The following is a 26,644-nucleotide window of genomic DNA, read 5'->3' on the forward strand; positions in this document are numbered from 1 at the left end:
CAAAGAGTTGGCCCTAACTAATGTTGCCCTAAGTATTTCATATTCGAGCTGTTCAGGCACAAATGATAAGATAATTGGATTTTTGTTAAACTAGCTTTGTATGGGTACGTCCCTTGTAAGGGCAGAGGTAGCTTCTTTTCCCACCCAAAGAATCAGTCTAGCAACCTTCATGAAAATATATGTACTGCCAGGTTGTCTCGTTGCATTATGCACATGGAGAGCCACAAAAAAGAATCTGCTTTTAAACAGTCTTGCCCAAAAGGGGTGATACAAACAAAATAAAGGGACTGCCATCTAGCCTGAACTCTGCAGATCTATTGATGTAGTTTATTAAGGTTTGCTTTGGGCAGTCTGAACTTTTTGGTGCTGTTTTACTGCAGAAAACTGCTCATGGAAGGATTGGGGCAGTTGACAGAGTGCTGAATTTAACAGAGGGCTGCATCAGGAATGCGTCTTGCCACCACCCCTTTTCTTACCATATATATATATATATATATATATAAACTCAGTCTACACAACCCTCATTCCAGATTGAAAAGGATTTTGATGTTCCAAAGGTAGAGATTCAAAAATTCTTAACTTATTGTTTCCTGATGAAGCCATCTTAGTAGTTTAAGTGTAGTAATGCCTTGCAAAGGCTCTTGAACTAATGAAGTATGCTACAGAAACAAAGCTACAAATTAACATGAGCAACTCAAAGTAATGGAAACAGGACACTACAGACAAAACACACAAAATGTGATGTCCTAAGCTATATAGGTCTAAAAAAAAAAAAATACGGCAAAGGGGGTATATTAAGATTGCTCGTAGCATGAGGGACTCAGTTGAGGGCCTTCTTAACGTCTATAGAAACAAGTCAGTTGCTATGGTAAAACACTGTTCAGAGGTATTAGGGCATAGGCCTGCAGCTGTATCTTACAGGGTCTGAAAACATCCGATCCGGGCTCTTCAGGTGCCAAGTCCTATCATGCGGAGCTGGGGCAGAAAGAGCAGATATTGGTCCTCCCTGTATTAAGCGGCACTAGTAAGCTCTTCTTCCGAGGTGAAAAAGGCATGTTTTCTGGCTCAGAATGGGGAGATTACAAGAGAAAAATAACTTTTTATTCCTAGGCCTGCATGTTATTTTCCATGAGAGGTGGTATAACTTGTAATGCCCATAATGTAGGGTGAGATAATGACCAGAATAGGAGTTTTGCTCCCCTGAGTTTCCCCTGCACCGACTCTAGCTATCTTGAGGCCAAAAGGATTTCGAAATCTCTGCTGAAGTGTAAAAATCAAAACATTTGTATATGAAAAGGATATTTGTGATTTCAAATTCAATCCGTAATTGTGCTGGACTGTGAACCAGACTTTAATTTCTTAAATGACCTGGACTTCAAACCAGTATTGGATTAAAATCTGGTGCAACTAAGACTTTTAAATTGACTCAGAGTATACACGGATTGTTGGGGAAAACACACTTATCTCTGATCAACCACGAGAAAAAAATGTAACAGCTTAAATTAATTTTGAAGCCTAAGTACCTTACCCTTGGAGTAATTCTGGTCAGGCAACTCAAATCTTGAAAACACCATAATGGAGACAGACAGTATAAAATAGCTTAGAAGATGTAAGTAATGTGTCTGTAGTACAGAGGGATCTACCACTGACGGTGTTATCCCTAATGAACAACTCACTTATCTGGAAGAGACTATGGGGCTCATTACGTTCTTGGTGGTTCAGACCACCATGCCGGCGGCGGCAGAAAAGACTGCCACCGACATGGTGGTCTGCACCACCATATTATTAACACAGGGAGGGCCGACTTATGGGGGCCCTCTGCCACTGCCAGGCTACCGCCGACAGGCAGCCTGACGACGGCGGATTACATTATCCGACAGGGCAGCACTGCAAGCAGCGCTGCCCTCCGGATAATGTACCCTGTTTCCCCCAGCCTTTCCTTCGTGGGTTTCCCCGCAAGGGAAAGGCTGGCGGAAGGGGTGCTCGGGGCCCCTCTGGGGGCCTCTGCACTGCTCATGCACTTGGCACGGGCAGTGCAGGGGCCGTTGTGCAGTGTCCCGTCGCACAGGTTGCTGCCCGATTTACGGGTGCTGCTGCACCCGCCGCACTGAGGCATTGACGGCGGGCAGAAACACAGTTTCTGCCAGCCGGCAGAACATTCTTTATGCGGCCGGCGGGGCCTCAAGGGGGCTGGCAGTCTTTGGAAAGACTGCCAGCATGAACACGGTGTTTTCATAATGACCCCCTACATCTAGCTCCAGATTCCTTAGCTTTGAATTCTCCACAGGCTTCAGACTGGATCCAGAAGATTTTTGTGAGCAGTACCCCTGCACATCCGTAGGTGGCCTCACGCAGCTCCGTGTCCGTCACTGGCATCGTCCGTGCCGAATATGACGTTGCGGATTTTATATAGGCATCGCTGAGAGTGCTGACGTCAGTTTGTTTTCACGACTTTCCACGCCAGAAGTGCAGAGGTAAATGTTTTTACCACGTAGGATAATGTTACCGCACCCAAAAATTGCACTGTCAACTTTTGAAAACTGTAAAAAGTAATAATTCGAAAAGTACTTACCTGATTCCGATGATTTTGGAATCTAAATTCATTTAAAAGTATGTGTTATTTGTTTAAGTTGGTGTCAGATTTCTTTACTAAATGTGTGCCTCACTTACTGCCTTTGTGTGTGCAATAGATGCTTAGCACTACCTTCTGATATGCCTAACTGCTCGCGCACGCTACCACAAGAGAGAGCATTTGGTGTGCCATTTGTGCCTCTGTAATTCATTTGGGGTTTGCCTGGACTCTTTACACAAGGCATCTCTTTTTGGTCCCCTATATAAAGAGCCAGCTTCCTACACCAGTGACTAACAGATCTTACTGCAGAGTATGAAACATCTACACATGGCCTGCTTCTGCACTGCTCGACCTTTATTCACACCCAACTACCCTGTAAACAGTTGGTCATCCACCTGGAACTCTTTTGTATGATCAAAGTAGCACGCCAATGCTCTTTTGGGGTCCAGGCAGTGGAGTTTCTCCTCTTCCTTAGAATGATGAGGGTGTGTGAAAAAAGTAGGAAAGGTGAAAGATTGGCCTACATGAAGGGGTGTAACTACTTTTGGCAGCAAAGAGGCCCTAGTGCAAAGCATAACTTTGCTAGGATAGATAGAAAGATAGGCAGCTTAGATGACAATGCCTGTAGGGCTCACACCCTGCAAGCAGATGTAATGGCCACAAGGATGGCTGTTTTCAAAATGAGAAGCCTGAGAAGACAATTGTGTAGAGGGTCAAAAGGAGCGCACATCAGAAAGGTCGGAACCAAAGATCCCATTCAAGCATAATGAATGGGGATGGAGGAAATAGATGTGAAAGATTTTTGAGGAGCCTATGTACATTAAACAAAAAAGGTTGATCAGGAAACCTAAAAAAAGCAGAGATAGCAGACGGATATCCCTTAAGAGTCCCCAGAGCATAGCCTTGATGTTCAAGGGAAAGAATGAACAACAGGACTTGAGAGAGGGGCAGAAAGAGGGTCACCAGGCTTGTGTTTGCGCCATTCAACAAATTTCTACCAACTGCATGTGTATATCATTTTGGTGGAGTGATACCTGGCTGCCATGATTACATTACAGACTTCAGGGGGAAGGTCAAAGGCTGTCAACTGTCAGTGTTTAATCTCCACGCAAGAAGGCGGAGAGTGGTCAGGTTTGGGAGCATTACTTTTCCCTGCCGCTGCCACAGAAGATCCTCCCGAAGGGGCAGTCTGATTGGAGGATCAATGGAAATGCTTAGCAGCTAGGGATAATGGTCTCTCTATGCCCAGTCCGGAGCCACAAGGATTACTTAGGCCCGGTCATTCTCGATCTTCTTGAGAACTCTGATCAGAAGTGCTTTTGGTGGAAAGGCATATAGGAGAACTCACCTCCACTCGAGACAAAAAGCGTCTTTGAGCAATTGCTGCCTTGGAAACTCCAACACGCAAAAGTGCTGACATTTCATGTTCTCGGTGGAGGTGAACAGATCTAGCCAAGGCTTTCCCCACTGCTGAAAGACACCTTGTGCCACCTCCGGATGGAGATGCCGTTCATGATCTGGTAGGCATTTTCGGCTGTTTTTGTCCGGTCTGGCATTCAGAGAGCCCGCTAGATGCTGAACCACTTAGGATATGATCTGCTGTTCCAGTCATGTCCAGAGGCGGAGAGCCTCTTGACAAAGGGTCCACGACCCCACTCGACCATGCTTGTTGCAGTACTACATGGTGATGGTGTTGTCCGTGAACACCTGCTCGGTCTGTCCCTTGATAGAGGGAAGAAAGGCTTTCCATGCCAGTTGGATCGCACAGAGCTCTAACAGGTGGATGTGGAGGCCCGTTTCTGCCAGAGACTAGACGCCTCTCATCTCCACTTCGTGCAGATGGGTGCCGCTTCCCAGGAGAGACGCATTTGTCACTACTGTCAGATCTGGTTGAGGACGGGAGAGGGATCTGCCTCTAAGTCAACTGCGGTTTGTTAACCACCCATGCAGATCTTTTGCAGTTCCCTCAGAGATGTGGATCTTGTCGGAGAGATTCCCCTGATGCTGCCCATACTGGAACTTCAGGTTCCACTGAAGAGCCCGCATATGCCATCTAGCATGTGTCACCAGCAGGATAAAGGGGGCCATGAGTCTCAGAGTCATTCTCACCGAAATCCAGAACAGAGTCTGAAACACTGGTATCATAGCCTGATAATCTTCGACTCACCACTCAGGGGTAGGCCGGAAACTGCAATGTGTCCAGAACATCTACAGTAAAAGGGAGCATCTGAGAGGGCGATAGGTGTGACTTTGGGAAATTTATAGTGAACCCTGGAGAAGGCATAGTCTGGAAGTGGAGCCAACATCCTGGAGTGAGCCCGCCTTCAACAGGCAGTCGTCGTGATGGGAGAATACTGAAACCCCTGATCTCCGCAGATGAGCTGCAAACACCAACATCACCTTAGTAAACACCCAAGGGGCGCTGGAAAGTGCAAAGGGGAGCACGATGAACTTCAAGTGCCCGTGGCCTACCATGAACAGCAGGCAACGTCTGTGTGCAGGCAGGATGGGGATATGAAAGTAAGCGTCCGGCAAGTCCAACGCTACCGTTCAGTCACCTGGATCTGGGGGAGACAGAACGAGAGCCAATGTGAGCATCTTGAACTTCTTCTTGAGGAAGAGATTAAGGGATCGAAAGATAGGGCGAAGACCTTGTCTTTTTTGTGAACCAGAAATTAGTCGGAATAGCAACCACAATCTACTTCTGTCACAGGAACCATCTTTATGACTTCTTTGGCCAAGAGAACCATAACTTCCTCACAGAGAAGGGACAAATGATCCTCCGTTGTCCAGTCATAGGATGGTGGCATGGATAGAGGGGTAGTCTCGAAGGGGTTGGGAGTAGCTCCTACAGACTATCTGCAAACCTCACCTTTCTGCCTTGTCTCAGAAGAGACGTGTGCCATCCAAGGGCATGTCCATCAAAGGAGGCTGGAAATCCCCCAAAAAGCCAGACGTCATCAACCAGGTGTGGCGCCTTAGGGCCACTGTCGAAGAAGCCGCTCTGCCGAACAAGTCAGTAGTGCCCAGTTCGCAACAAACTTTGAACTTTGCCCCATCTCTCGTGTCGGCCACAGCCTGGGCCTCATCTGGGACCTTTGGCAGCACTTGCGCAACCGTATCCCACAGCATGTGCGAATAACAATCAAAAAACATACGGTGTTCACAGACTGCAATGAAAGGTTTGTGGAAGAAAACATCTCCTCCCATGTGAGTCCAACCTTTTTGATTCCCTATCCGGTGGCGCGGAAGGGAATTCACTACAGGAGTTAGAGGGTTGGACCACCAAGTTCTCCAGGGTGCGGTGTTGCGTTAAGAAACTTGGGTCCCTAGGTCCGGGGTGATGGGCAATCGACCTGTTCACACAAGCCCCTGTGCTGGGTTCGGACGCCGGTGAGGGCATGATTGAATGGGAGCAGGGGTTCCGAGGAGGAAGTTCCCAATTGCAGCACCTCTGTCAAGAGGTTAGTCTTGACGGTCACCAAGGGCAGGTTAAGGAATCTGCAGTTAGAAGTCTCTATCAGATTTTGAAGTTACATCTCCAAACACTAGACTGAGACTGAATCAATTACTTTTAATTTAGTAATTTCATGTATATGCCCTGTGGGGTAGCCAAGGAAGAGAAAAATCACAATTTTGTTAATTTGTTTACAAGATATTAGGGCTTGATCTGTTTTTGCACTTAAAAGTACAGAGCTGTCACTCTTTTGAGATCGACTATTGCACAAATGAAACCAGATTGGGTTTGGAGGTTTACGCTATTCTTTATTGGGAAAGGATATAGTAGCAATAGTCTATGGCTTGTCCATTGTGTAATGTTTTTCCAGAAACAAATCCAACCAAATGTCTCTAAATAAATAGGGGTGGGTGATAAATGCCTCTCCATCAACTGAGGTTTGGTCACTCAGTGTTATGCTTGTAACATGGAGTTCTGGCCAAATTCTGCCAACCGCTTTGTTGCATTTGGCTAGACAATGGTAAGCAAGAATTGGCACCCCTTGCACAGCATGGTGCTGTTAATGCTGATCTTGAGTGCAGAACAAACTCCCCCGCTAAAAATCAGCATGACGTGTCGATTTCCACCCATTCGCGGAGCTCAATGGAATCTCACTGAGTTTCCATGTAACTCTGTGGAATTCTACAGATTGAAACTCTGCGAGTTCCACCCACCTCTTTAAATAAATGCCTGCTGAGGACCATTGCATGTTTAAATCATTACCCATATCACAAGAGTTTAAAGAGAATTTGGACATTAATCTCAAAGCGGTAGTCATGTTCAAGCTTAATAGTCAGTATTACTGATCTCTAAATACGTGCAGCAGAGGCATGTGGTGACGTCATGTTTCATGGCTTGAAGGAGCACCAGACAAAATAAGTTACTTAGTTGTAAAGTTCTCCAGTGTTTGGTATCTTATAAGGAATCACAAGCTTGAATCATTTCCATCTTCAAACTGTAAGTTCCATAATAATCTTACAACAGCAGTATTAAATCACAATAAGCCTGGAAAGCCATAAAACTAGTGTCACAATAGTAGCACACTTACCTCACTGTAAAATACCTGAGGTCCAGCCAATAAGGCAAGCGAGCTCTTAACTCCGCCCTTCCCAAAGATTGTCTGACCTCAAGTTTCCAGCCAGAGTGTGAAAATATCATATGACAGGAGGTGAGCCACTATTTAGGTATGAGATAAGGAAAAATGTGTATCTTTGAAAGATCAACACTAGAGAACAGTAGAAGGAACTTTTTTCTTCTCCGGTATTCGACCTTTCACAGATTCACATGTGTAAATCAGAAGAGCAAGTAGTAATGCAACATAATCCCTCAATACTGCAGAAGTTACGGTGAGAACATGGTTCACCTTATCTGAAAATATAACGAAGAACTGCTTCTCTCTATTGCCGCAATTCTCTCTGCCACTACATTCGAACAGTAGTGCCAAGTAAAGTGTGTCAATTTCCCATAGTAGTTGTGCTGCAGACATCTATAGTGGGTACTCCAACATAAAGGGCCGCTGAACCTGCATACTTCCTGTGGAATGTGCTGCAAGTGGTCATCCCGCTTGTGTGTGGCCATAGGTAATCGCTGCCGCAACTCATATCAAGAGTTCTTGTTTCAAGAATGAGGACCACTTCTGTGGATCGAGGAATGCCACTGCCAAGTGATCATTCTTTCTCAATTGTTTTGCCCTGTCCAGCTAGAATGCAAGGAATCTATGCACATCAAAATAATCAAAGCTTTCTCCTCCATACCAAAGGTGGTGAAAGAAAGCTTTGAGTTCTATAGGTTCACTGAGTTGGACATCAGTAGGAACTTTTGAATAATGGATGTGTGCGCAGTTTGACCTCATTGTTAGTCAAATGCAAAAAAGGGCTCCCTAATTTTCAACGCCTGTATTTCACTGACTCTCCTGGCTGAGGTAAGAGCTAATAGTAGAGCTGTTTTCCAAGATAGGTACTTCGAGCTATCCAAGTGAATGAGTTTATAAAGGACTCCTCACTTGCTGGGATAGCACTATGCTGATAACTCAGTTTATTGGTGGATTCCTTGGTGGGGTGATGCCTCTGAAAAAACCCTTTTCAAAATCCTCATCCATCCTGTGAGAGTATAAAGAAGGACGTTCTGGATATCGGAATAATCTTGATATGACTGTGATGTGAACTGTGACTGATGCTTGCCTGAGGGCTTTATTAGCCCATTCTGGAAGTTAAGGCAGGTTCTAATGAGGTTGTACTGAGAGGGGATTACGGCCTTTGGATGAACAGTACATTCAGAATATCATCCATTTGGCTGCATTTGTTCTGTTGGTGGATGGGAATGTCTTTACAGAATGTAAGAGTGTCTGGCTGAAAAAAAAAATTGAATTCAGGAGCCAAACTGACAATTTCAAATATCCTGGGTTGTGATGCAAACCTTGTCAGTGGTCCATGTTGAGAAGGTTCGCCTGTGACCCCAGCAGAATTGGTGGCACTTCAGGCAGATGAAGCAGATCCATTAACTAATATTTCTGGGCCACATTGGAGATACTATAGTCATCCAGCATGGTCCTTGTTTCAGTTTTGCAATGACCTTAGGACTTAACAGTAAAGGAGAAAAAGTGTATGCCTATGCTCCTGATCACGTGATCATATGTATTTTCCCATGATTCTGCTTGGGGATACCTGCTTGGATAGAACTGGCATTTCTTTTTCTTTTTAAAAGTGATCTTAACAGTCTGTCCTTGAGTTCTGATTTGTGGCAATCCCTAAGGTGAGATAATTATTTGACGGCTTGTTGTTTGTCTGTTTCAGAAAGTAGTTTAAACTGTAAGTTGAAATGCCACAAGCCCTGAGCCTCTGTTGATAACACTTGAGACCTCGTGCCTTCCTGCTTGTTGATGTAAAAGAAAATTAGTTACTTACCTGTAACTGCAGTTCTTCAGTATTGGTATCTTTCATAGATTCACATGCTTGAATCATCCCCGTCGTCGAGGTGGGAGCCTCACGGTAAACTTAAATACATAAAGCAGTAAGTCAGTAAAAGTAAAACCAGTAGGCCCTAGTAGGCCTCATAGGGTATTTTACAGTCTATCCACTTTGTTTTGTGAAAAAGACCCAAACTTCAGTATCAACCAATCAGGATTCAGCCCCTCCCAAACACTCCCAACAGAGGCTGAATTCCCTCAGATTTTCTACTAGGAGTGTGAAGTTTAATATCTGTATAATAGGGGAGCTTCTGAGGGGAGGAGGGTGGGTTGCATGTGAATCTATGAAAGATACCAATACTGGAGAACTGCAGTTACAGGTAAGTAACTAATTTTCTTCTCCAGTATTGGATCTTTCATAGATTCACATGCTTGAATCAGAATAACGAGCAGTAATGTCTTCTTAATTAGTGAATTACATTGACTGTAATTTTGTCGGAATTTTATAAGTGATGTGAGTCACTTTAGTTCAGTTTTAAAATCCACGTAAAGATCTATATATATCAAAACACATATATATATATATATATATATATATATATATATACACATACATACATACATATCTACACACACACACACATATATATATATATATATATGTATATATATATATATATATATCCATAGACATCCGAATAGAAGAGCAATAAAAGCTGTGCGGCAGAAATTCCTGACACAATTTGTTTTGTTATTATTATGAAGTCTACTACAAGTTAACGCAGTATAACAAAGTGAACAATCCGAAGCACAAAATTAGAGTAAAACACACCGTAGCTACTAATGAGACTAAGAACCAATAACGAACATACCTCGAGTGTGGTGGTGGGATGTGTAAGAGGCTCACCTTAACGAAATAGATGCCTCAGCACTGCCTGTCCCACTGTTGTATCGACGTTGTTAGTTTCCTCGAGACAGTAATGCCTCGTAAATGTGTGCTGGCTGGACCATGTTGCCCCTCTACAGATGCTATGTAGTGGTACACCTGCAAAGAGTGCAGCTGAAGTGGCTACCGATCTTGTAGAGTGGGCTCTCACCTTGGTGTGGAGCGGTTTTCCTGCTTTTGAATTGCAGAATTGAATTGCCAGGCCAATCCATCTTGCTATAGTCTGTTTGGACACCGCATGTCCCTTTCTTGTGCCGCCAAATGCTACAAATAATTGATCAGATTGGCGGATGGCTTAAGTTTTCTGTAGATAAAACTTTAAACATCTTTTAATATCAAGAGAATGTAACGTCTTCTCTGCTATTGTTTGCGGATTTGGAAAGAAGGTTTTTAAGATGACTGGTTCATTCAAGTGAAACGCTGAAGGAACTTTCGGGATGAATTTAGGATTTGTTCGCAGGATGACACCTGAGTTTGTGAATTGGAGGAAAGGCTGTTTGACAGTGAAAGCCTGAATGTCGCTGACTCTTTTTGCTGAAGTAAGAGCTAGCAGTAACGCTGTTTTCCATGAAATGAATTTTAGATCAGCCTTGTGGATCGGCTCAAAAGGAGCTTTCATGAGCTGCATCAAGACAACATTTAGGGACCATAATGGTGGAGGCTTCCTAACTGGCGGGAAGGCCCGAAAAAGGCCCTTCATGAATTGTTTGACAATTCTTGTAGAACACAATGAGACTCTGTCTGGAGATCTGCGGTATCTGGAGATTGCAGCCAGATGTACCCGAATGGAAGAATATGCAAGTCCTGATTTTGCCAGGAGCAGGAGATATGGAAGTATCTGTTCCGGAGTAGAGGACAAAGGATGTATATCTTCTGCTACACACCATATACAAAAACGCTTCCATTTCAGTTTATAGGTTTTGTTGGTGGTGTCAGCTCTAGCTTTTGCCAAGATGTCTCTACACTCCTGGGAAATGTTGAGATTCAAGTATTCATTGTATTCAGGAGCCAAGCCGACAAATGAAGAGACAACGGATTCGGGTGTCTGACTTGTCCCTGGTGCATTGTTAAAAGAGTCGGACTCCGTCTGAGTCGTAGATGTGGTCGTTCGGAGAGCATGAGGAGCTCTGTATACCAGACTTGTCTGGGCCATCTGGGAGCTATGAGGAGAAGGCGACACCCCTCCACCTTCAGTTTGTTGATGACTCTCGGAATGAGTGGGATCGGAGGAAAAGCGTAGGCATAAACTCCGGACCATCTCATTGAAAACGCATTCCCCCACGAATCTTTTTGGGGAAGCGAACTTGCGTAGAACTGGCATTTCTTGTTCTCGAGAGTGGCAAATAGATCTAGGTTCGGTTTGCCCCATAATAGAAAAAGACTGTTGAGAGTTTTTTGGTCTAGTTCCCACTCGTGATAAGGAATCACTGTCCTGCTCAGGGTGTCTGCTAGAACATTGGTTTGTCCTGGCACATGCTCCGCTTTGAGTGAAATATTGTGCTTGATGGCCCATGTCCAAATTTGCTGTGTTAGCTGCGAGAGTTGTAGGGATCTCGTGCCTCCTTGCTTGTTTAGATAAAACATGCTGGTTGTGTTGTCTGTCCTGATTAAGACGCTTGAATTTTGTATTTTTGGCAAGAAAGCTTTTAGAGCTAAGTGTATTGCCTTGAGTTCTAGATAATTGATGTGGAGCTGAGTGTCTTTCACATTCCAGATTCCGCTGATTTGTAGGTCCTGGCAGTGTGCCCCCCCATCCTTCGAGAGAGGCATCCGTTGTTACTATGTAACTTGGTGTTTGAAGAAGAAATGAGAGTCCGTTTGACAAATTGGTTAGAGTCGCCCCCCACCTCATGGTGTTCTTCATTAGAGGCGTTATGCGGATCTTGTCTTCGAAGGAACCATTGACCTGGGTCCATTGTATGTCTAATTGCTCTTGCAGGGGTCGCATATGGAGCCTGCAATCTGGGACTAGCGGAATGCATGATGATATCATCCCGAGCAATGACTTGTAGATGCGGACTGAAACGAACCTTTTTCTGGAGAGGCTGTCTGCCAAGGAGGTTAATATTTGTTTCCTCTCGTGAGATGGGTACGCTTTGTTGCGGATTGTGTCTAGAATTGCTCCCAAGAAACTTAGTACCTGTTTGGGGTGGAGGTGAGATTTCTGGTAGTTGATTACAAACCCCAGGCTGTGTAACAATTGAAGGCAATAGGAGATATGACTTGTCACTTGCGATTTTGAGGGTGCCTTTATAATCCAGTCGTCCAGGTAAGGGAAGACCTGGATACCTGACTGACGGAGATGTGCTGCTACCGGAGCCTACATTTTTGTGAAGATTCTGGGGGCTGATTTGAGACCGAATGGGAGAACCCGGAATTGGAGGTGCATACTTCCCACTCTGAACCTTAGGAATTTGCGATGGTTGCGATATATGGGGATATGAAAATAAGCATCCTGGTGGTCTAGGGATGCCATCCGATCACCGGTATTTAACAGACGCAGGACATCCTTGTGGCAGGTCGAACAGTATGAAGACCACTGAAGCGGTGGTTTGTTAGAGGTAAGTGGTTTATTTTTTTATTAATTAGACAGGAAGTAAGGTATTTTTTTTAACAAAACAACAAGGGCGATTGTCTTTCTCCTTCGTTCTGTTCTTCCTTCGTATCTTTTCCCAGATTGGTGATTTTCTGTTCGTACTTCTTGTTTTACAGGTGACCCCTCTGCCTTGCTTGCTCGTCGGAATCCCGGGTGATACCGGAAACAGAAGGGAAAAACGCTAAGGTAAGTATTGATTTATAATTGGGGTTCTCCCCTCTCTCTTATCTCTGGACTGGGGAAAGCGGTAAAACACAAAAGGAGGGGGTTGGTGCCGGTGAGGAGTTTTAGGGAAGGGTGTGAACACATCTTGTTTAGCCACGACCCTCCAGGGTCGTGGCTGGCTTTGTAGTGGTCCTCCTGCTGGTCCCTTTTCTCCAGGCTCTTGTACTCTTCTTCTCTCTCTCCCTCCTCCTGCTCCTCGTCTGCTTCTTTCCTCCTGTTCCTCCGTTCCTCCTCACTCTCCTCTCGTCTCCCGGTCTCCGTGTTCGTGTGTTCCTTCTCCCTCCGCAGCGCGTCTGCCTCTTGTTGCCCTTCAGCCCGGGAAACTGACCTCGTTTCCCGGGAAACGCCGTCCCGCCTGCCTCGCTCGCGCCGCGTCTCCCCGGCAACGGGAAGACGCGGAAATGACGTATCAGCCTCGTCCGATACGTCATCCGAGTGGCTCGTAGCCGGGATCGCCCGGCTACACACCTCTCACCATGAAAGGTCCTGCTCAAGGACCGTAGCAGAGTCTGTGAATCGAGATAAATAGTCTGCTGGGGCCTGTTGGTGGCCAGGTATGTGACGGACCTGGAATGAAAATGGTTGCAGTTCAAGGAACCATCTTAAAATCCGTGAATTGGTATCCTTATGGGCAGACAACCACGTGAGGGGAGCATGATCCGTAAAAAGTATAAAGGGTCGGCCTAGAAGGTAATATTGTAAGGTATCCACGGCCCATTTAATGGCCAGACATTCTTTTTCAATGGTCGGATAGTGTTGTTCCCGGGGAAACAGTTTCCTACTGATGTATACTACCGGATGATCCCTACCTTCCCCGTCGGGTTGGGCCAGTACTCCCCCTAAACCCACATCTGAGGCATCCGTATAGAGATGAAAAGGTTTCGAAAAATCCGGGCACCGGAGTATTGGGTCTCTGGTCAGGTAGGACTTTAGTTGTTCAAAGCTGTTTTTCTGTTGATCCGAAAAGGGAGCTAGCCTATTAGGATGGGATTTAGACAGAAGGTCCGTGAGAGGGGCGGCCAGGGTAGAATAGTCAGGTATGAACCTTCTATAGTAGCCAACCAACCCTAGGAATGAGCGTAACTCTTTCTTTGTTGTAGGCTTAGATGCATTTAGAATGGCTTCTACTTTTTTTTTTGAGGTTTTAGGCTCCCTTGACTAATTTTGTAGCCCAAGTATGATATGTCGGGTGTTCCTATGACGCACTTTTTAGGATTGGCAGTTAATCCAGCGGTGATAAGAGTGTGGAAAACCTGGTGTAAATGTTTTAGATGATCGGTCCAGGTTTCACTAAAAATCACTACATCGTCTAGGTAAGCTGCTGCAAAAGACTGAAAGGGTTTAAGAGTTTATCCATTAACCGTTGGAATGTAGCTGGTGCTCCATGGAGACCAAATGGTAGCACAGTGAATTGATAAAGACCGGACTGAGTGGCAAAAGCTGTTTTCTCTTTATCCTCTGTGGCTAAGGGAATCTGCCAATACCCTTTTGTCAAATCTAAGGTAGACATATATTGGGCTTTTCCTAGTTTCTCTAATACGTCATCCACTCTGGGTATAGGATATGTGTCAAACATGGAGTTTTCGTTAAGCTTCCTGAAATCAATACAGAATCTAATGGTACCATCGGGTTTTGGCACCAGAACAACCGGGGAGCACCAGGGGCTATTTGATGGTTCAATCACTCCTTGTTCTAACATCTTTTGTATTTCAGCCTCCATAATCTGTTTCCTTGCCTCAGGAATATGATATGGCCGTAACCTCACAATTTTCCCTGGTGTAGTTCTTATTTTATGGGTTATCAAGGTGGTTTTACCCGGTAATACTGAAAAAAAATCCCGGAAGTGTTCTAATAAGCTGTATACCTATTCCTTCTCTGATCTTGTTAATGTTTCATTTACTGCGGGTAAACCTTCCCCCTCGCTGTGTTCGGTTGGACAGAACTCAATACTTAACTTGTTACTCGGATACAGGAATCCTGCCAACACTCCGGAAGTGTTCGAGTTGTCTGGTTCTTCCCATTTTTTAAGGAGATTTATATGATAAATCTGTGATTTCTGGGGAGTGTTCGATAGTTCAACCAGGTAGGTAACAGGAGAAACTGCTCTTATTATCTTATAGGGGCCCTGCCATTTGGCGATTAGTTTTTGTTCTGATGTTGGACGCATTATTAAAACCTGATCTCCTGGTTGTAAAACCCTTAACTTACTCCCTCGGTCATAATATTGTTTTTGAGTGTTTTGAGCTTGTTCCATGTTCACTTTGACCGTGTCCCATGGACCTTGTAGTTGAGACCTTAAATTGTGGGCATATTCTAGAAGGGGCCTTCCTCCTTCTTCTGCCTCTTCCTCCCATGTTTCAATGGCCATGTCAAGAAGAGATCTCGGCTGTCTTCCGAACACAAGCTCAAATGGGCTGTGGCCTGTAGAGGACTGCTCATGTGTTCGAATAGCGTATAATACTAAGGGTAACTTTTGATCCCAGTCTCTCCCTGACTCTTCCATTAATTTTTTCAGTAAGGTTTTTATTGTTCGGTTATATCGTTCCACTAGTCCATCCGTCTGGGGATGATATACCGACGTACGGATTTGGGAAATACCTAAGGTCTTACATACCTACTTCATGAGAGTAGACATAAAAGGAGTCCCCTGGTCGGTGAGTATTTCATGTGGGAACCCAACTCGAGAAAAAATGTTTATCATTGCTTGGGCCACTGTTTTGGTTGTCATACTTTTTAATGGAACGGCCTCAGGGTATCGTGTGGCATAGTCAACTAGTACTAGGATATACGTATGACCCTTTGTGGATGGTACTACAGGCCCAATCAGGTCCATTCCTATCCTACTGAATGGGATGTCTATGATGGGTAGGGGCATCAGTGGTGCTTTCTTAGGTCTACCGGGCTCAGTGAGTTGGCACCTGGGACATTGGGAACAATATTTACGTATGTGGGCAAAAACTCCCGGCCAATAGAATCGTCTAAGGAGATATTCTTCTGTTTTTTCCCTCCCATAATGACCCCCACCGGGTTGACAATGAGCCATCGTTAGGACCTGATTTCTATAATGATCGGGTACGACTAATTGTTGTTTATGTTCCCCGGTACCAGTAGTGGTTATCCGGTATAAGAGGTTTTTCTTAATGAGGAAGTAGGGACCCACCTCTTCGGTTTCTTCTTCTCTGGCTGACTTCCAGGCGTGGGCGAGAGAAGGATCTTCTCGTTGTTGCTGGGGAAAACTGACAGGGACTTCATGGGTTTCTGCAATAAGGCCTGTGCTCTGTCCTGTTATCTCTTTTCCCAGGTAATTCAACTTTTCTCTTCGTTTCTCTCTTCGTGATAACTTCCTACGGATTGTGGGGCTTTCTATAATGCTATCAGAAAAAGGAGCGTCTCTCCACCAATCATGTGTCAGTTTGGGTTGTCGAACATAATCCAGTATTTCTTGGAAATGTTCATAATCAGTTCCAATGATACACTCCTCAATCAGATCTGTCATTATACCCATCGGTAGGACATCCCGGTGTGTTCCCCATTCCACTATGATGTCATATAAATGGTATTGCTCTTTATCTCCGTGAATGCAACATATATTTACCCATTGCTCTGTTCCTTTGTCTACTATGGTTACTATGTCTTTTCTCACCACCGACTGGCTACACCCTGAATCAATAAGGGCCCATACTGTTTTCCCGTTGACTTTCAGAGTCTGTTTAAACTTCTGGTTACCTCTGCCGGTACACAGTACCCGTCGCCTAGTAACTCCGATCTCCATTGGCTCACTACTATCCTGTTTTCTGGGGCACATTCGGGCAATGTGGCCCCATTCCCCACAGCTGTAACATTGGGGTCCGGCTATCGGTGGATGGTCAGTCAGTCGGTGAGGAGCTGGTTCCTCAGAAAGGTTTCTTGGCGTGATTTTAGGATTGGAAGGCCCTGGTTTTAGGCTGGGTCGGGGTGATATATTTCGTACATCGGTTGAGCGATGATAAGCACATGCTAGGTCAATTGCCATGTCAGTAGTCACCTTTGGATGTTGACGGATCCAGTGCTTTGTGGTGGTAGGCAGGGACTCTAGATATTGTTCAAGGACAATTGTTTGGATTACTTCCTCCCTACTATTTCCAGAAGAGCCCAACCATTTCAATGCCAAATCCTTTACCCGATAATAAAAGGTTCGGGGATCTTCATTCGGTCCCCATTTGATTTTTCTAAATTTAACCCTATAGTATTCCGTGTCATGTCCCACACGTTATAAGATACTAGTCTTTATCTCTTGGTATGGCGTGGTTCCACCCGGGTTTGCTGCTTGATATGCTGCTTGTAATATCCCTGTAAGTAAGGGGGCGACATACTGACCCCATCTATCCTCAGGCCATTGGGCGGATGACGCCACTCTCTCAAAATTAGTAAAAAAGGCTTCGGGGTCTTCTCCCTCTTGATATTTTTGTAACACGGAACTGGGAACATTGGGGTGAACCTTACTACTAGCAATAGTCTCAGTCAATTTTTTCATGTCCGTCTCATGGACCAGTTGATTATTCGCAAGGATGGTCGCCTGACTTTTCAAAGCCGACTGTAAGGCTTCCCTGTCCTCTTTAGCTTCCCGCTGGTGTGCCTCCCACACCAGCTGTAGATGGCGTTGGCCTTCGGCCAATTGCTTGATCATATCCTCCAACGAGGGTGTGTCACTCATTGTTATACTGTTCGATTACTGTGAGGAGGCCTCACGGGTTTTAATCCCACTTCTGACACCACTGTGGCAGGTCGAACAGTATGAAGACCACTGAAGCGGTGGTTTGTTAGAGGTAAGTGGTTTATTTTTTTATTAATTAGACGGGAAGTAAGGTATTTTTTTAACAAAACAACAAGGGCGATTGTCTTTCTCCTTCGTTCTGTTCTTCCTTCGTATCTTTTCCCAGATTGGTGATTTTCTGTTCGTACTTCTTGTTTTACAGGTGACCCCTCTGCCTTGCTTGCTCGTCGGAATCCCGGGTGATACCGGAAACAGAAGGGAAAAACGCTAAGGTAAGTATTGATTTATAATTGGGGTTCTCCCCTCTCTCTTATCTCTGGACTGGGGAAAGCGGTAAAACACAAAAGGAGGGGGTTGGTGCCGGTGAGGAGTTTTAGGGAAGGGTGTGACCCCATCTTGTTTAGCCACGACCCTCCAGGGTCGTGGCTGGCTTTGTAGTGGTCCTCCTGCTGGTCCCTTTTCTCCAGGCTCTTGTACTCTTCTTCTCTCTCTCCCTCCTCCTGCTCCTCGTCTGCTTCTTTCCTCCTGTTCCTCCGTTCCTCCTCACTCTCCTCTCGTCTCCCGGTCTCCGTGTTCGTGTGTTCCTTCTCCCTCCGCAGCGCGTCTGCCTCTTGTTGCCCTTCAGCCCGGGAAACTGACCTCGTTTCCCGGGAAACGCCGTCCCGCCTGCCTCGCTCGCGTCGCGTCTCCCCGGCAACGGGAAGACGCGGAAATGACATATCGGCCTCGTCCGATACGTCATCCGAGTGGCTCGTAGCCGGGATCGCCCGGCTACAATCCTGCAGTGTTACCATCCTGAACGACTGTTTCTTTAGAAACTTGTTTAGTGCTCTCAAGTCGAGGATGGGACGCCAGTCTCCTGAGGGTTTCTTTACAAGGAAAAAACAGGAGTAGAATCCTCTGTTCTTTTGAGATAAAGGGACTGGTTCTACTGCTCCTTTTCTCAACATTACTCTTACTTCAACCTCGGAGGCGGTGGGCCCGATGGAGGAACAATTGGTGGTGTTTGTGTGAATTCCAGAGTATGACCTCTGGCCACTACATCGAGCACCCATCTGTCCGATGTTATAGTCTTCCACATGGGGAAATAAGAAGTGATGCGACCTCCGACCCTCGATGTGGGTTGGTGGGGAAGCGCTGAGATGATCGGCGGGTCATTGCTTTCTGCCTTTATCTCTTCCTCGGGCAGCTCCTCTTCCTCTAGCTGGATGTTTGTAAGCTGCGGCTGGTGGTAATCTATAATGCTGCTGTTGCTGATGGTACTGATGTCGTGATCCTGTGGAGGAAGACTGATATTGTGATCTGTATTGTTGGTATCCACCTCGAAAGGAGAAATTACCTCTACCCCTTGCTCCACGAAAGGGTTGTTTTTTATATTGCAGGGTACCAAGGGATTTTGCCGTATCGGTATCCGTCTTGATAGCCTGCAACATGTCGTCGACATGTTTACCAAACAGACTCTCTCCATCGAAAGGCATGTCGAGAACACGACTCTGGACTTCTGGTCTGAAGGAAGTAGCTTTAAGCCATCCTTGTCTGCGCAGGACTGCTGCGCCAGCTAATTGTCTAAAGCCAGTGAGAGAAATGTCTATTGCGCTGTCTATAATCTCCCTTTCTCCCTCCTGCAAGACCTTTTTGCTTCCACCTTGACGTCTTCTGGCAGTAAATCTAAAAAGGCAGACATGTCTGCCCACATCTGGCGATCGTACCTTCCCAGGATGGCGAGGGAGTTAGCCGCCTTAACTGTGACTGCAGCAACAGAGGAGAATTTTTTGCCGATATTGTCTAATCTCCTTCCTTCCTTGTCTGGGGGAGACGCAATAGGTGTGGAGGGGTTTTTGGAACGCCGCTGAGCCGCCTGTGATATAACAGAGTCAGGTTTCGGCTGTGAGACTAGACAGGCCGGAGAATCATCTGGGGCCTTGTACTTCTTCTCTAGTCTTGGCATTTGAGAAGGCACTGTTGCCGGGTTTTTCATTGCCTTCAAACCCTCCTGCCATAAGAAATCTACAATGGGTATGGCTCTTACAGATCTCTTTGATGGTTCTTTAAAGTCGTACAAAAAACATTCGGTTTCATGAGAAACAATTGCAAGTCCAAAACGTTTCGCCGCCCTCTCTATTAAATTATGGAAACCTCCTATGTCCTCTGGAGGAGAATCTACTGGACCTGCCGGCGGTGGAGATGGTGTGGGGACGAGATAATCATCCCATTCACTAGCCGCCGAATCTCTTAACTCACCCTCTTCCCTTTCGTCGTCTGACGAGGGGCAAGCTTCCTGAGTTTGGCTAGTTATCGGTATACTAGCCTGTGGCGTTTCTGAAAAATTAGAAGTGTGAGTCTGACGAGGCGTCTGGTAGCTCTCAGGTCTAGGTGGCGTGGACTGAGTTGATGGTGGAAACCTTTTATGGTAGTCCTTCAACATATACTGTAGATCTGCTACCAGTGTGCTAGGCATAGCGAGGGGCGATGGTTGTTCTGCCTGTGGATAAGATGTTGAGGCGTAACTAGGCTGGTAATGTTGATCCTCCTCTTCATCAAACTCTTGGCATTTGACATTGAGTTGGGACGGGCTACTAGCTGCCCCAAACATTCCATCGTTTTGAGAGTATGCATCATCGTCCTCATCCTCAAAAAGATGTTGTGGTGGATATGGCAACACTTTACTTGGCGAGGTATGCATTGCCAGAATATTGGATGCCTTGTCACCCATATCAATAAGTGAAAGGGGTAAGAATCTGGTAGAGTCGTCCTGATGGTATGAGGAATGGTGTGGCGAAGTATCCAGGTAGGTGGATGGCTTGTACACTGTTAGTTGTGTTGACGATATAATCGTCGACGGTTCCCTCGTCGACGGTTCCTTCGTCGACGGTCCCCTCGTCGACGGATCCCTCGTCGACGGATCCCTCGTCGACGGATCTCTCGTCGACGGATCTCTCGTCGACGGTTCAGACATTGACGCCGTCTTTGCTAACGGATCCTTGTCGACGGATCCTTCATCGATGGCTCCTTCGTCGACGGGCCCTTTATAGACGACGGTCGTTTCGCCGACGTATCTTCTATAGGTGCCGTCGTCGGCAGTGCCTTTTTAAACCTCATTGAGAGGTGCTTCGTAGATGGGAGTGCCCTAGTTGATTGGTGAACCCAGGAGGCCTCCGCTGTCGACGATGTGGTTGCCGACAAAGCTTTCTTAAAAAATGTTGACGTAATTATCGTCGTCGATGATAACGGCGACGACGTCATAATCATCGGTGCGACCGGTGTTGTGAACGTCGACGATACTGTCGTCAACACCGTCGTCGACGGGGTGGTCGTCGACGGTTGTTTTTTCACCGAAAATAGTTTTTCTGGCTCTTTCTGTGGTGACAGAGACAGAGATGGCTTTTTTTAGGTGCTTTTTCGGTGCAAAGGCGTCGTAGGTTCTGAATGAACCTTTTTTGGCAAATGTTTAAATGTCTCTGAGTGGGAAACATCCTTTTTCGCTTCAGTAGAGACTTGTTTTGTCTTTTTGGGCACCTTCCTAGGTGGTTCATCAGACCCTCTACTTCTCTCACCTGTTCTTTTATGAGGGCGAGAAGTATGTCATGACGGTTCACTGTCATCTGAGGAAGGATGTTCCATGGCTTTTTGCTTTTGCAGCCATAAGAGAAGTCTACCCTCACGGTCTTTAAGGGTTTTTTGACTAAAGGTGCGACAGATTTTGCAGTCTCTCACCTTGTGGTCTGGATGGAGGCAGTAGATACACTTCTTGTGGGGGTCATCAACATGCAGTCTCTTCTTCCCACAATTGTCACAGTCTCTGAACAGACCCTTCTTTGTCTTTTCAGACATAGTGAAGCTGTGGCTAGTTTCCTGAGAGAAAAAACAATCTTCAGTCAGAAATAAGGAAAAAACTGAGCGACGTGCGGTAGAAAATCGTGCAGTAGAAAATCTGAGGGAATTCAGCCTCTGTTGGGAGTGTTTGGGAGGGGCTGAATCCTGATTGGTTGATACTGATTTTGGGTCTTTTTCACAAAACAAAGTGGATAGACTGTAAAAATACCCTATGAAGCCTACTAGGGCCTACTGGTTTTACTTTTACTGACTTACTGCTTTATGTATTTAAGTTTACCGTGAGGCTCCCACCTCGACGACGGGGATGATTCAAGCATGTGAATCTATGAAAGATCCAATACTGGAGAACATCAAGGTTGCATTGTCGGCCCGGATCACCATCAATGTCGTATTCAGGGTAGGAAAGACTGTAGAATCTTGTGATGGCCCTCAGTTCAACATATTACTGAGTACATTTGTCTCCTTACCGGATCACATCCCTCTGTATATCAACTCGTGAAAATGAGCTCCCTAGCACTGAAGCATCTTGCTTACAATTAATTTGATATGAGGTGGGAGAAACAAAAGTCATACACTAGTGTTCTTTGCAAACCCTTCCACAAGAAAGCATTTTTCCATCTCAGTGTGACATGAATTTGGTCACTGATGAGCCAGACATCTGTGCCCATTGTCTGTCCAGTTCTTCCTGTTCTGGTAGAATTCTTAGGTGTCAAAAGAGAAACAGACATGCACAAGGCAACGTCACTCCCATCAGTTGTTTCAGTAGGCGCACGTTGAACTTTGACAGATTTTGGAGTGGACTTGCTAGTGCAGCTTTGTTCGTTTTTTGAGGGGGTACGCTCTCATTAATTCCCTTGTCTTTCTGTTTTTGTCTTCTAACAAGAGATTAATGTAAGGTGCCACATCAGACCACATGTGGCGGCTACATTTCCTTAAAATAGATATTTTGTCCACTCTACGATTAATATGACTGCCACTGAAGACACTCTCTTTCTAATCCATTGTCCAAACTTAACAAGAACCAAAGAGAGTACCTGAGTTCAATGACCTATTCTGATTTGTCCGCATTATTGAGGTGTACAATTAGGCATGACAGGGTATTGTTTAGTAACCTGCTCTTTGTGTCAAGTTGCAGGAATACTGCAGTTTTTGCTCTTCGTTTTTCCACTAGCTCTAATCCTTTTTGCCAGTGGTGATCTATGATTGGCATGGCTTTAATCGATTTTCTGGCAGGACCCGTAAATCATATAAGAAGCAGTCCATGTCCCTGCTTGTTACATGTAGTGGGAATCTTTCTGAAGTTTATTTCATAAAAACTTAGAACCTGGCAATGTCAGCCAGGTGAGGCTATCAGTGGAGGTGGAGGGGTACTGTGGTGTGGGTGTGTACGATAGAGCCAACCTTGAAAATGTGGTTGTTGGTAACTTCCCTTTTAAGTGGTAGCTGAGATTTCCTTTACTTCATTGAAGAGCTGAGATGGCTCCTGTAGCTTCGATCTCTGCCTCTATTCCAGTGCTTCCCAAACCTTTTAAAACAACAATCCAATTTTTAAAACTTTTGGAACCCAGCTAGCTTTAGCGGACATGAGACTGGTAGGCTTTTTAATCTAATAGTCAACATGTTTTCAAAATGCTATTAATTACCATAATAACATAAACTTTACAACTTTTGCATTTCTCTCTAAAAGCAGTTGTTAGGAAATGCCACAAACTTGACCATACCCATCGATATGTCTTTATAGGACTGTGACAAAGATATTGACCTGCCCATACACATTGCAGATGGTGTACTGCAGTAGAACTGTAGCACTTTTCAGAGTGGGGTGCTAGCCTTTGGCGTATGTTTACTAAAATCACAAGGGTTCTGAAAATCTTGGTGTTGATACCAGGGTTTTTAGCAAATTTGAAAAAAAACCTTCTGCAGGAGACTATAGAGTAAGACCTCATATTCACTTTTGTGTTAAACCAAGGCCGGTGGTGCATTAAGGGATGTGTATATATTTGTTATGTTATATGAATTTTATTTTAATCAAACTCAGAGACTTTAACCTGGTTCCTCGGATCCAAAGTTATATACAAGTGGGATAATTGTGTATGATCATGTATAGTGAGCACATACTCTGTTGAAATAGCTTTGTGAAGTAAACAAAAAAAGCAGGAACAAATACTGGCAGCTGCTCCCTGAGTCTCGCTTTGGAAAACTTGCGAGTGTTTGTTTCCGTCACAATTTTAGAGTTTAAAATAAATTGCTTTGTTTTTGCTTTCCTGACTGCTGATATATTCTAAAATATGTGTACAGTTAATTTGAAGGTATCTAAAAAAATTACACCCTTCAGCCTTTCCTTCCACACTCCTTGTACTCCAACACATTATCCTTAAAGTTCACTTAAAAACCCCTACTATGTTGTAGTCACAGAAAGAAAAGTAAACACCAATCCCCATATTAAAAGAATAAACAGCTATTTGAAGACATAGCCTGACATTTGACCTATGTCTTTGAAGCACAACAAATACAAAAAGTAAAGGATTTTTTATTTATTACTCTTTTGTGACCGATCATAAACCGGCTGGTGTCCTACCAGTGGGCCGTGACCCAGTTTGAGAAACGCTGTATTACTCCATTCTATTTTCTAAAATGTAAGATACAGCAAAACATCATGTTCAATCCTTAAAGAGAAAGTCAAACATTTCCCCTCATTTTGTTTCTCAGACCTCTTTTATAACTTGTCATGTGGACCAACGCATTTGCGTTCCTCAAAATATGAAGTGCAACAATGAAGTCCCTTGCTCAGACACCCAAACTTTTGAAGCCCATCTACAGATCCAAAATGGGGGAACAAAGACTATTTACTACTTGGTGTAATAGAGCTACAAATTTCACAAATCCTGCCAATCAGGTCTCTAGGCATCTCAGACACCCTAAAAGAGGCCTTCATCTTCTTTTGCAAGGTGTAAGGTGGAGCAGTAGCTGGAGTAAGAGAAGTTTCCCTGAAAGGAGGGAAAACCTTTTTTAGCATCAGTAAAGACAAACATGTATCAGCTGGCGTGGATTCAAAAGTCTGCAACTTAAAGCTTTTCCCAACTAGGTGCTGTGCAGAAAGTCTGCAATTTTGCAATCTGAAGAGGATTTGAGAAACAACGATTTTTGAATAATTCCTCTTTCAAGCAGAATGGGGAACATCTTGGCTGTCTACACAGAGACTGTATTTTGCTACTACAGGACTAAGGATAGTACAGTGAAAAGTAATCTGTTCTTAGTTTGAATTTGGTTCAGGGACATATTTGCTCAAATGTGGTGTGCTTCACCAATCACTGACCATGAAAGCTCAGTTTTTTTAAATTTGCTATTAGATGGGTTCTTCAGTTGCAATGAATGGCCTAATAAATGAATAATCTGGTTCCACGGCTTTCACGCCATGTCCCAACACCCTGGAGGCTTACTTAAACCAACTTGGAGTAAGATCCTTCTGGGACGAGAAATGTTCACTTTGGAACAGTGTTGGAATTATACATTTAACAAGTTGTATGGTTCAAGAAGCTCTATATTTGAAGAAATATAGTGAATACATGTTCCATTGAATGTGCCCAGGTGTAAAATACATTATTCATACTGTTCTATGCACCAGAAAACACAACAATTATCAATATTTGATTCCTTTAGTTAACAGTGGCCCACATAAGGGGTCCCAGGACCAAGTAATGGGTGGCATGAACACTTATGAAGATTTATAATCTGATCTTGGCAACACTGCCTCCAGTGTAGTCCTTTCCAAAGTATGAGGTTGTTTCCAAGTAATTTCAACCTCTGGATGTATTTTAAAGGATGAAGATGAAGTGTCTAGGGAATCTAGCAAGGCTGTCTAACGTAGGTCTGGGAGGGTCGTGACTATGTCAGTTTTTCAAAATAATGTGAAGGAAAATAACTTTTTTCACATTTATTTGATAAGAAAATGGCATGGGGGAGATGTCTTTATGTGGTATATGTGTAGGACCTTAAGCTATAACACAATCTTGGCATCTCTGATTTAATCTCTGCAAGCTTCACCATCCCTCTCAATTTACAGTGCTGGAGTGAATTGTAAGATTTAATCTCTGCCCCGTAAAAAGCCACCTTTTGACACACACACGCAAAGGAATACAAATCCTGGTTTATGATTGCAGTCTTAATCTGTTACGGAAAATAAAGATGATGAAGAACAGCGTTATGTTAATCTAATGTTGACAAATTAAAATGGTCCATGGATAAAATGACACTAGTGCCAAAGGGAGTTTAGGAAGAGAAGGATTGACCCAATCTCACAGATAGGATGAAACAACCACTGTTATCTGTGAATATATAGTCTATTACACTACTTGCATATCTAATACTCTTACCTTGTTCATAAATAATTGTGGCAGTTCCTAGTGAGTCTTCAGACAGTTCTTGAGATTCGCTGGAAGGCAGAGTTTGAAAGGTATGGTACGTAATGTTTCCAGAGGTGACCTGCAAACAAATGGAGAGAATTAACGCTGAAAGACACTTTAACAAACGCTTACACAGAATCTTTGAATTTTAGGAGAAGAAAATCAAGAAGAACAGAATAACAGGTAAAAGAGCAGGAACGCTGCTTAGAGACAACAAGAAGAAACAAAAGGGTAACATGCAAGGGACTAGATAAAGAAACAAAATAAATTGTGAAAAAGTGGGGAGAGTGAGAAACACTGACAGACTGCAGCAAAGTAGAAACAAGATAGGAACGAGAAGGAGAAAGAAACGAAAGGTTTAAGACAAAGAATGAGACATTAGATAGCAAAAACAGTAAAAAAGAAGGTGGGGCATAGAAGAAAAAGAACATGGGTTAAGGTAATTATGAGAGAGAGATTAAAACAGTAGGAGGGAAATGTGAGTAGAGAAAAAAGAGACACAAGAGGCAGAAGTAAGTGCAAAGAAGGAATAAAATAGGATTTGAAGGTAGGTCCTGTAGACTCTCTCAGCAAAACAAAATATACGAAGTAGACAAAACAGATTTACCATCAGAGAGTTTAAAATCCTCTCTGTTTGAGGTGAACAAGCTGACTGCAAGAAAAGTAATAAGCTACTGAAATGGGAAGGAATATGATAATGGAGATCTCCTAAGTTAAGTCCAGCCCATATACCTTTGTCTTTTCCAAATCTGTTGATATCCTACATACAAGTGCCTCTCTATGAGTCTTCCTTAGTTTCCTGTGGGGCGGCCCCAATCCCGCATAAACAGCTGCTAGTTTCGTCGTTCAGAGGACCCTTCGCTCAATTTCAGAGTTTACATGAATGAGCATACCAGCTGCAATTATGATGTTCA

General features: G+C 44.4%; 1 protein-coding gene across 2 annotated transcripts in view; it reads right to left on the reverse strand.

Moving 5' to 3' along the window:
- The window catches only part of ZNF335 (zinc finger protein 335), a 260,110-nt gene that overhangs the window by 111,476 nt on the left and 121,990 nt on the right, over positions 1 to 26,644 (reverse strand). For both annotated transcript variants that reach the window (XM_069243523.1, XM_069243522.1), the window contains one exon: positions 25,701 to 25,809. In XM_069243523.1, the coding sequence (XP_069099624.1) occupies positions 25,701 to 25,809 (109 nt within the window). The remainder of the gene's footprint in view (positions 1 to 25,700; positions 25,810 to 26,644) is intronic.

Source organism: Pleurodeles waltl, chromosome 7, assembly GCF_031143425.1.
Source record: "Pleurodeles waltl isolate 20211129_DDA chromosome 7, aPleWal1.hap1.20221129, whole genome shotgun sequence".
In the NCBI taxonomy this organism is placed as follows: domain Eukaryota; kingdom Metazoa; phylum Chordata; class Amphibia; order Caudata; family Salamandridae; genus Pleurodeles; species Pleurodeles waltl.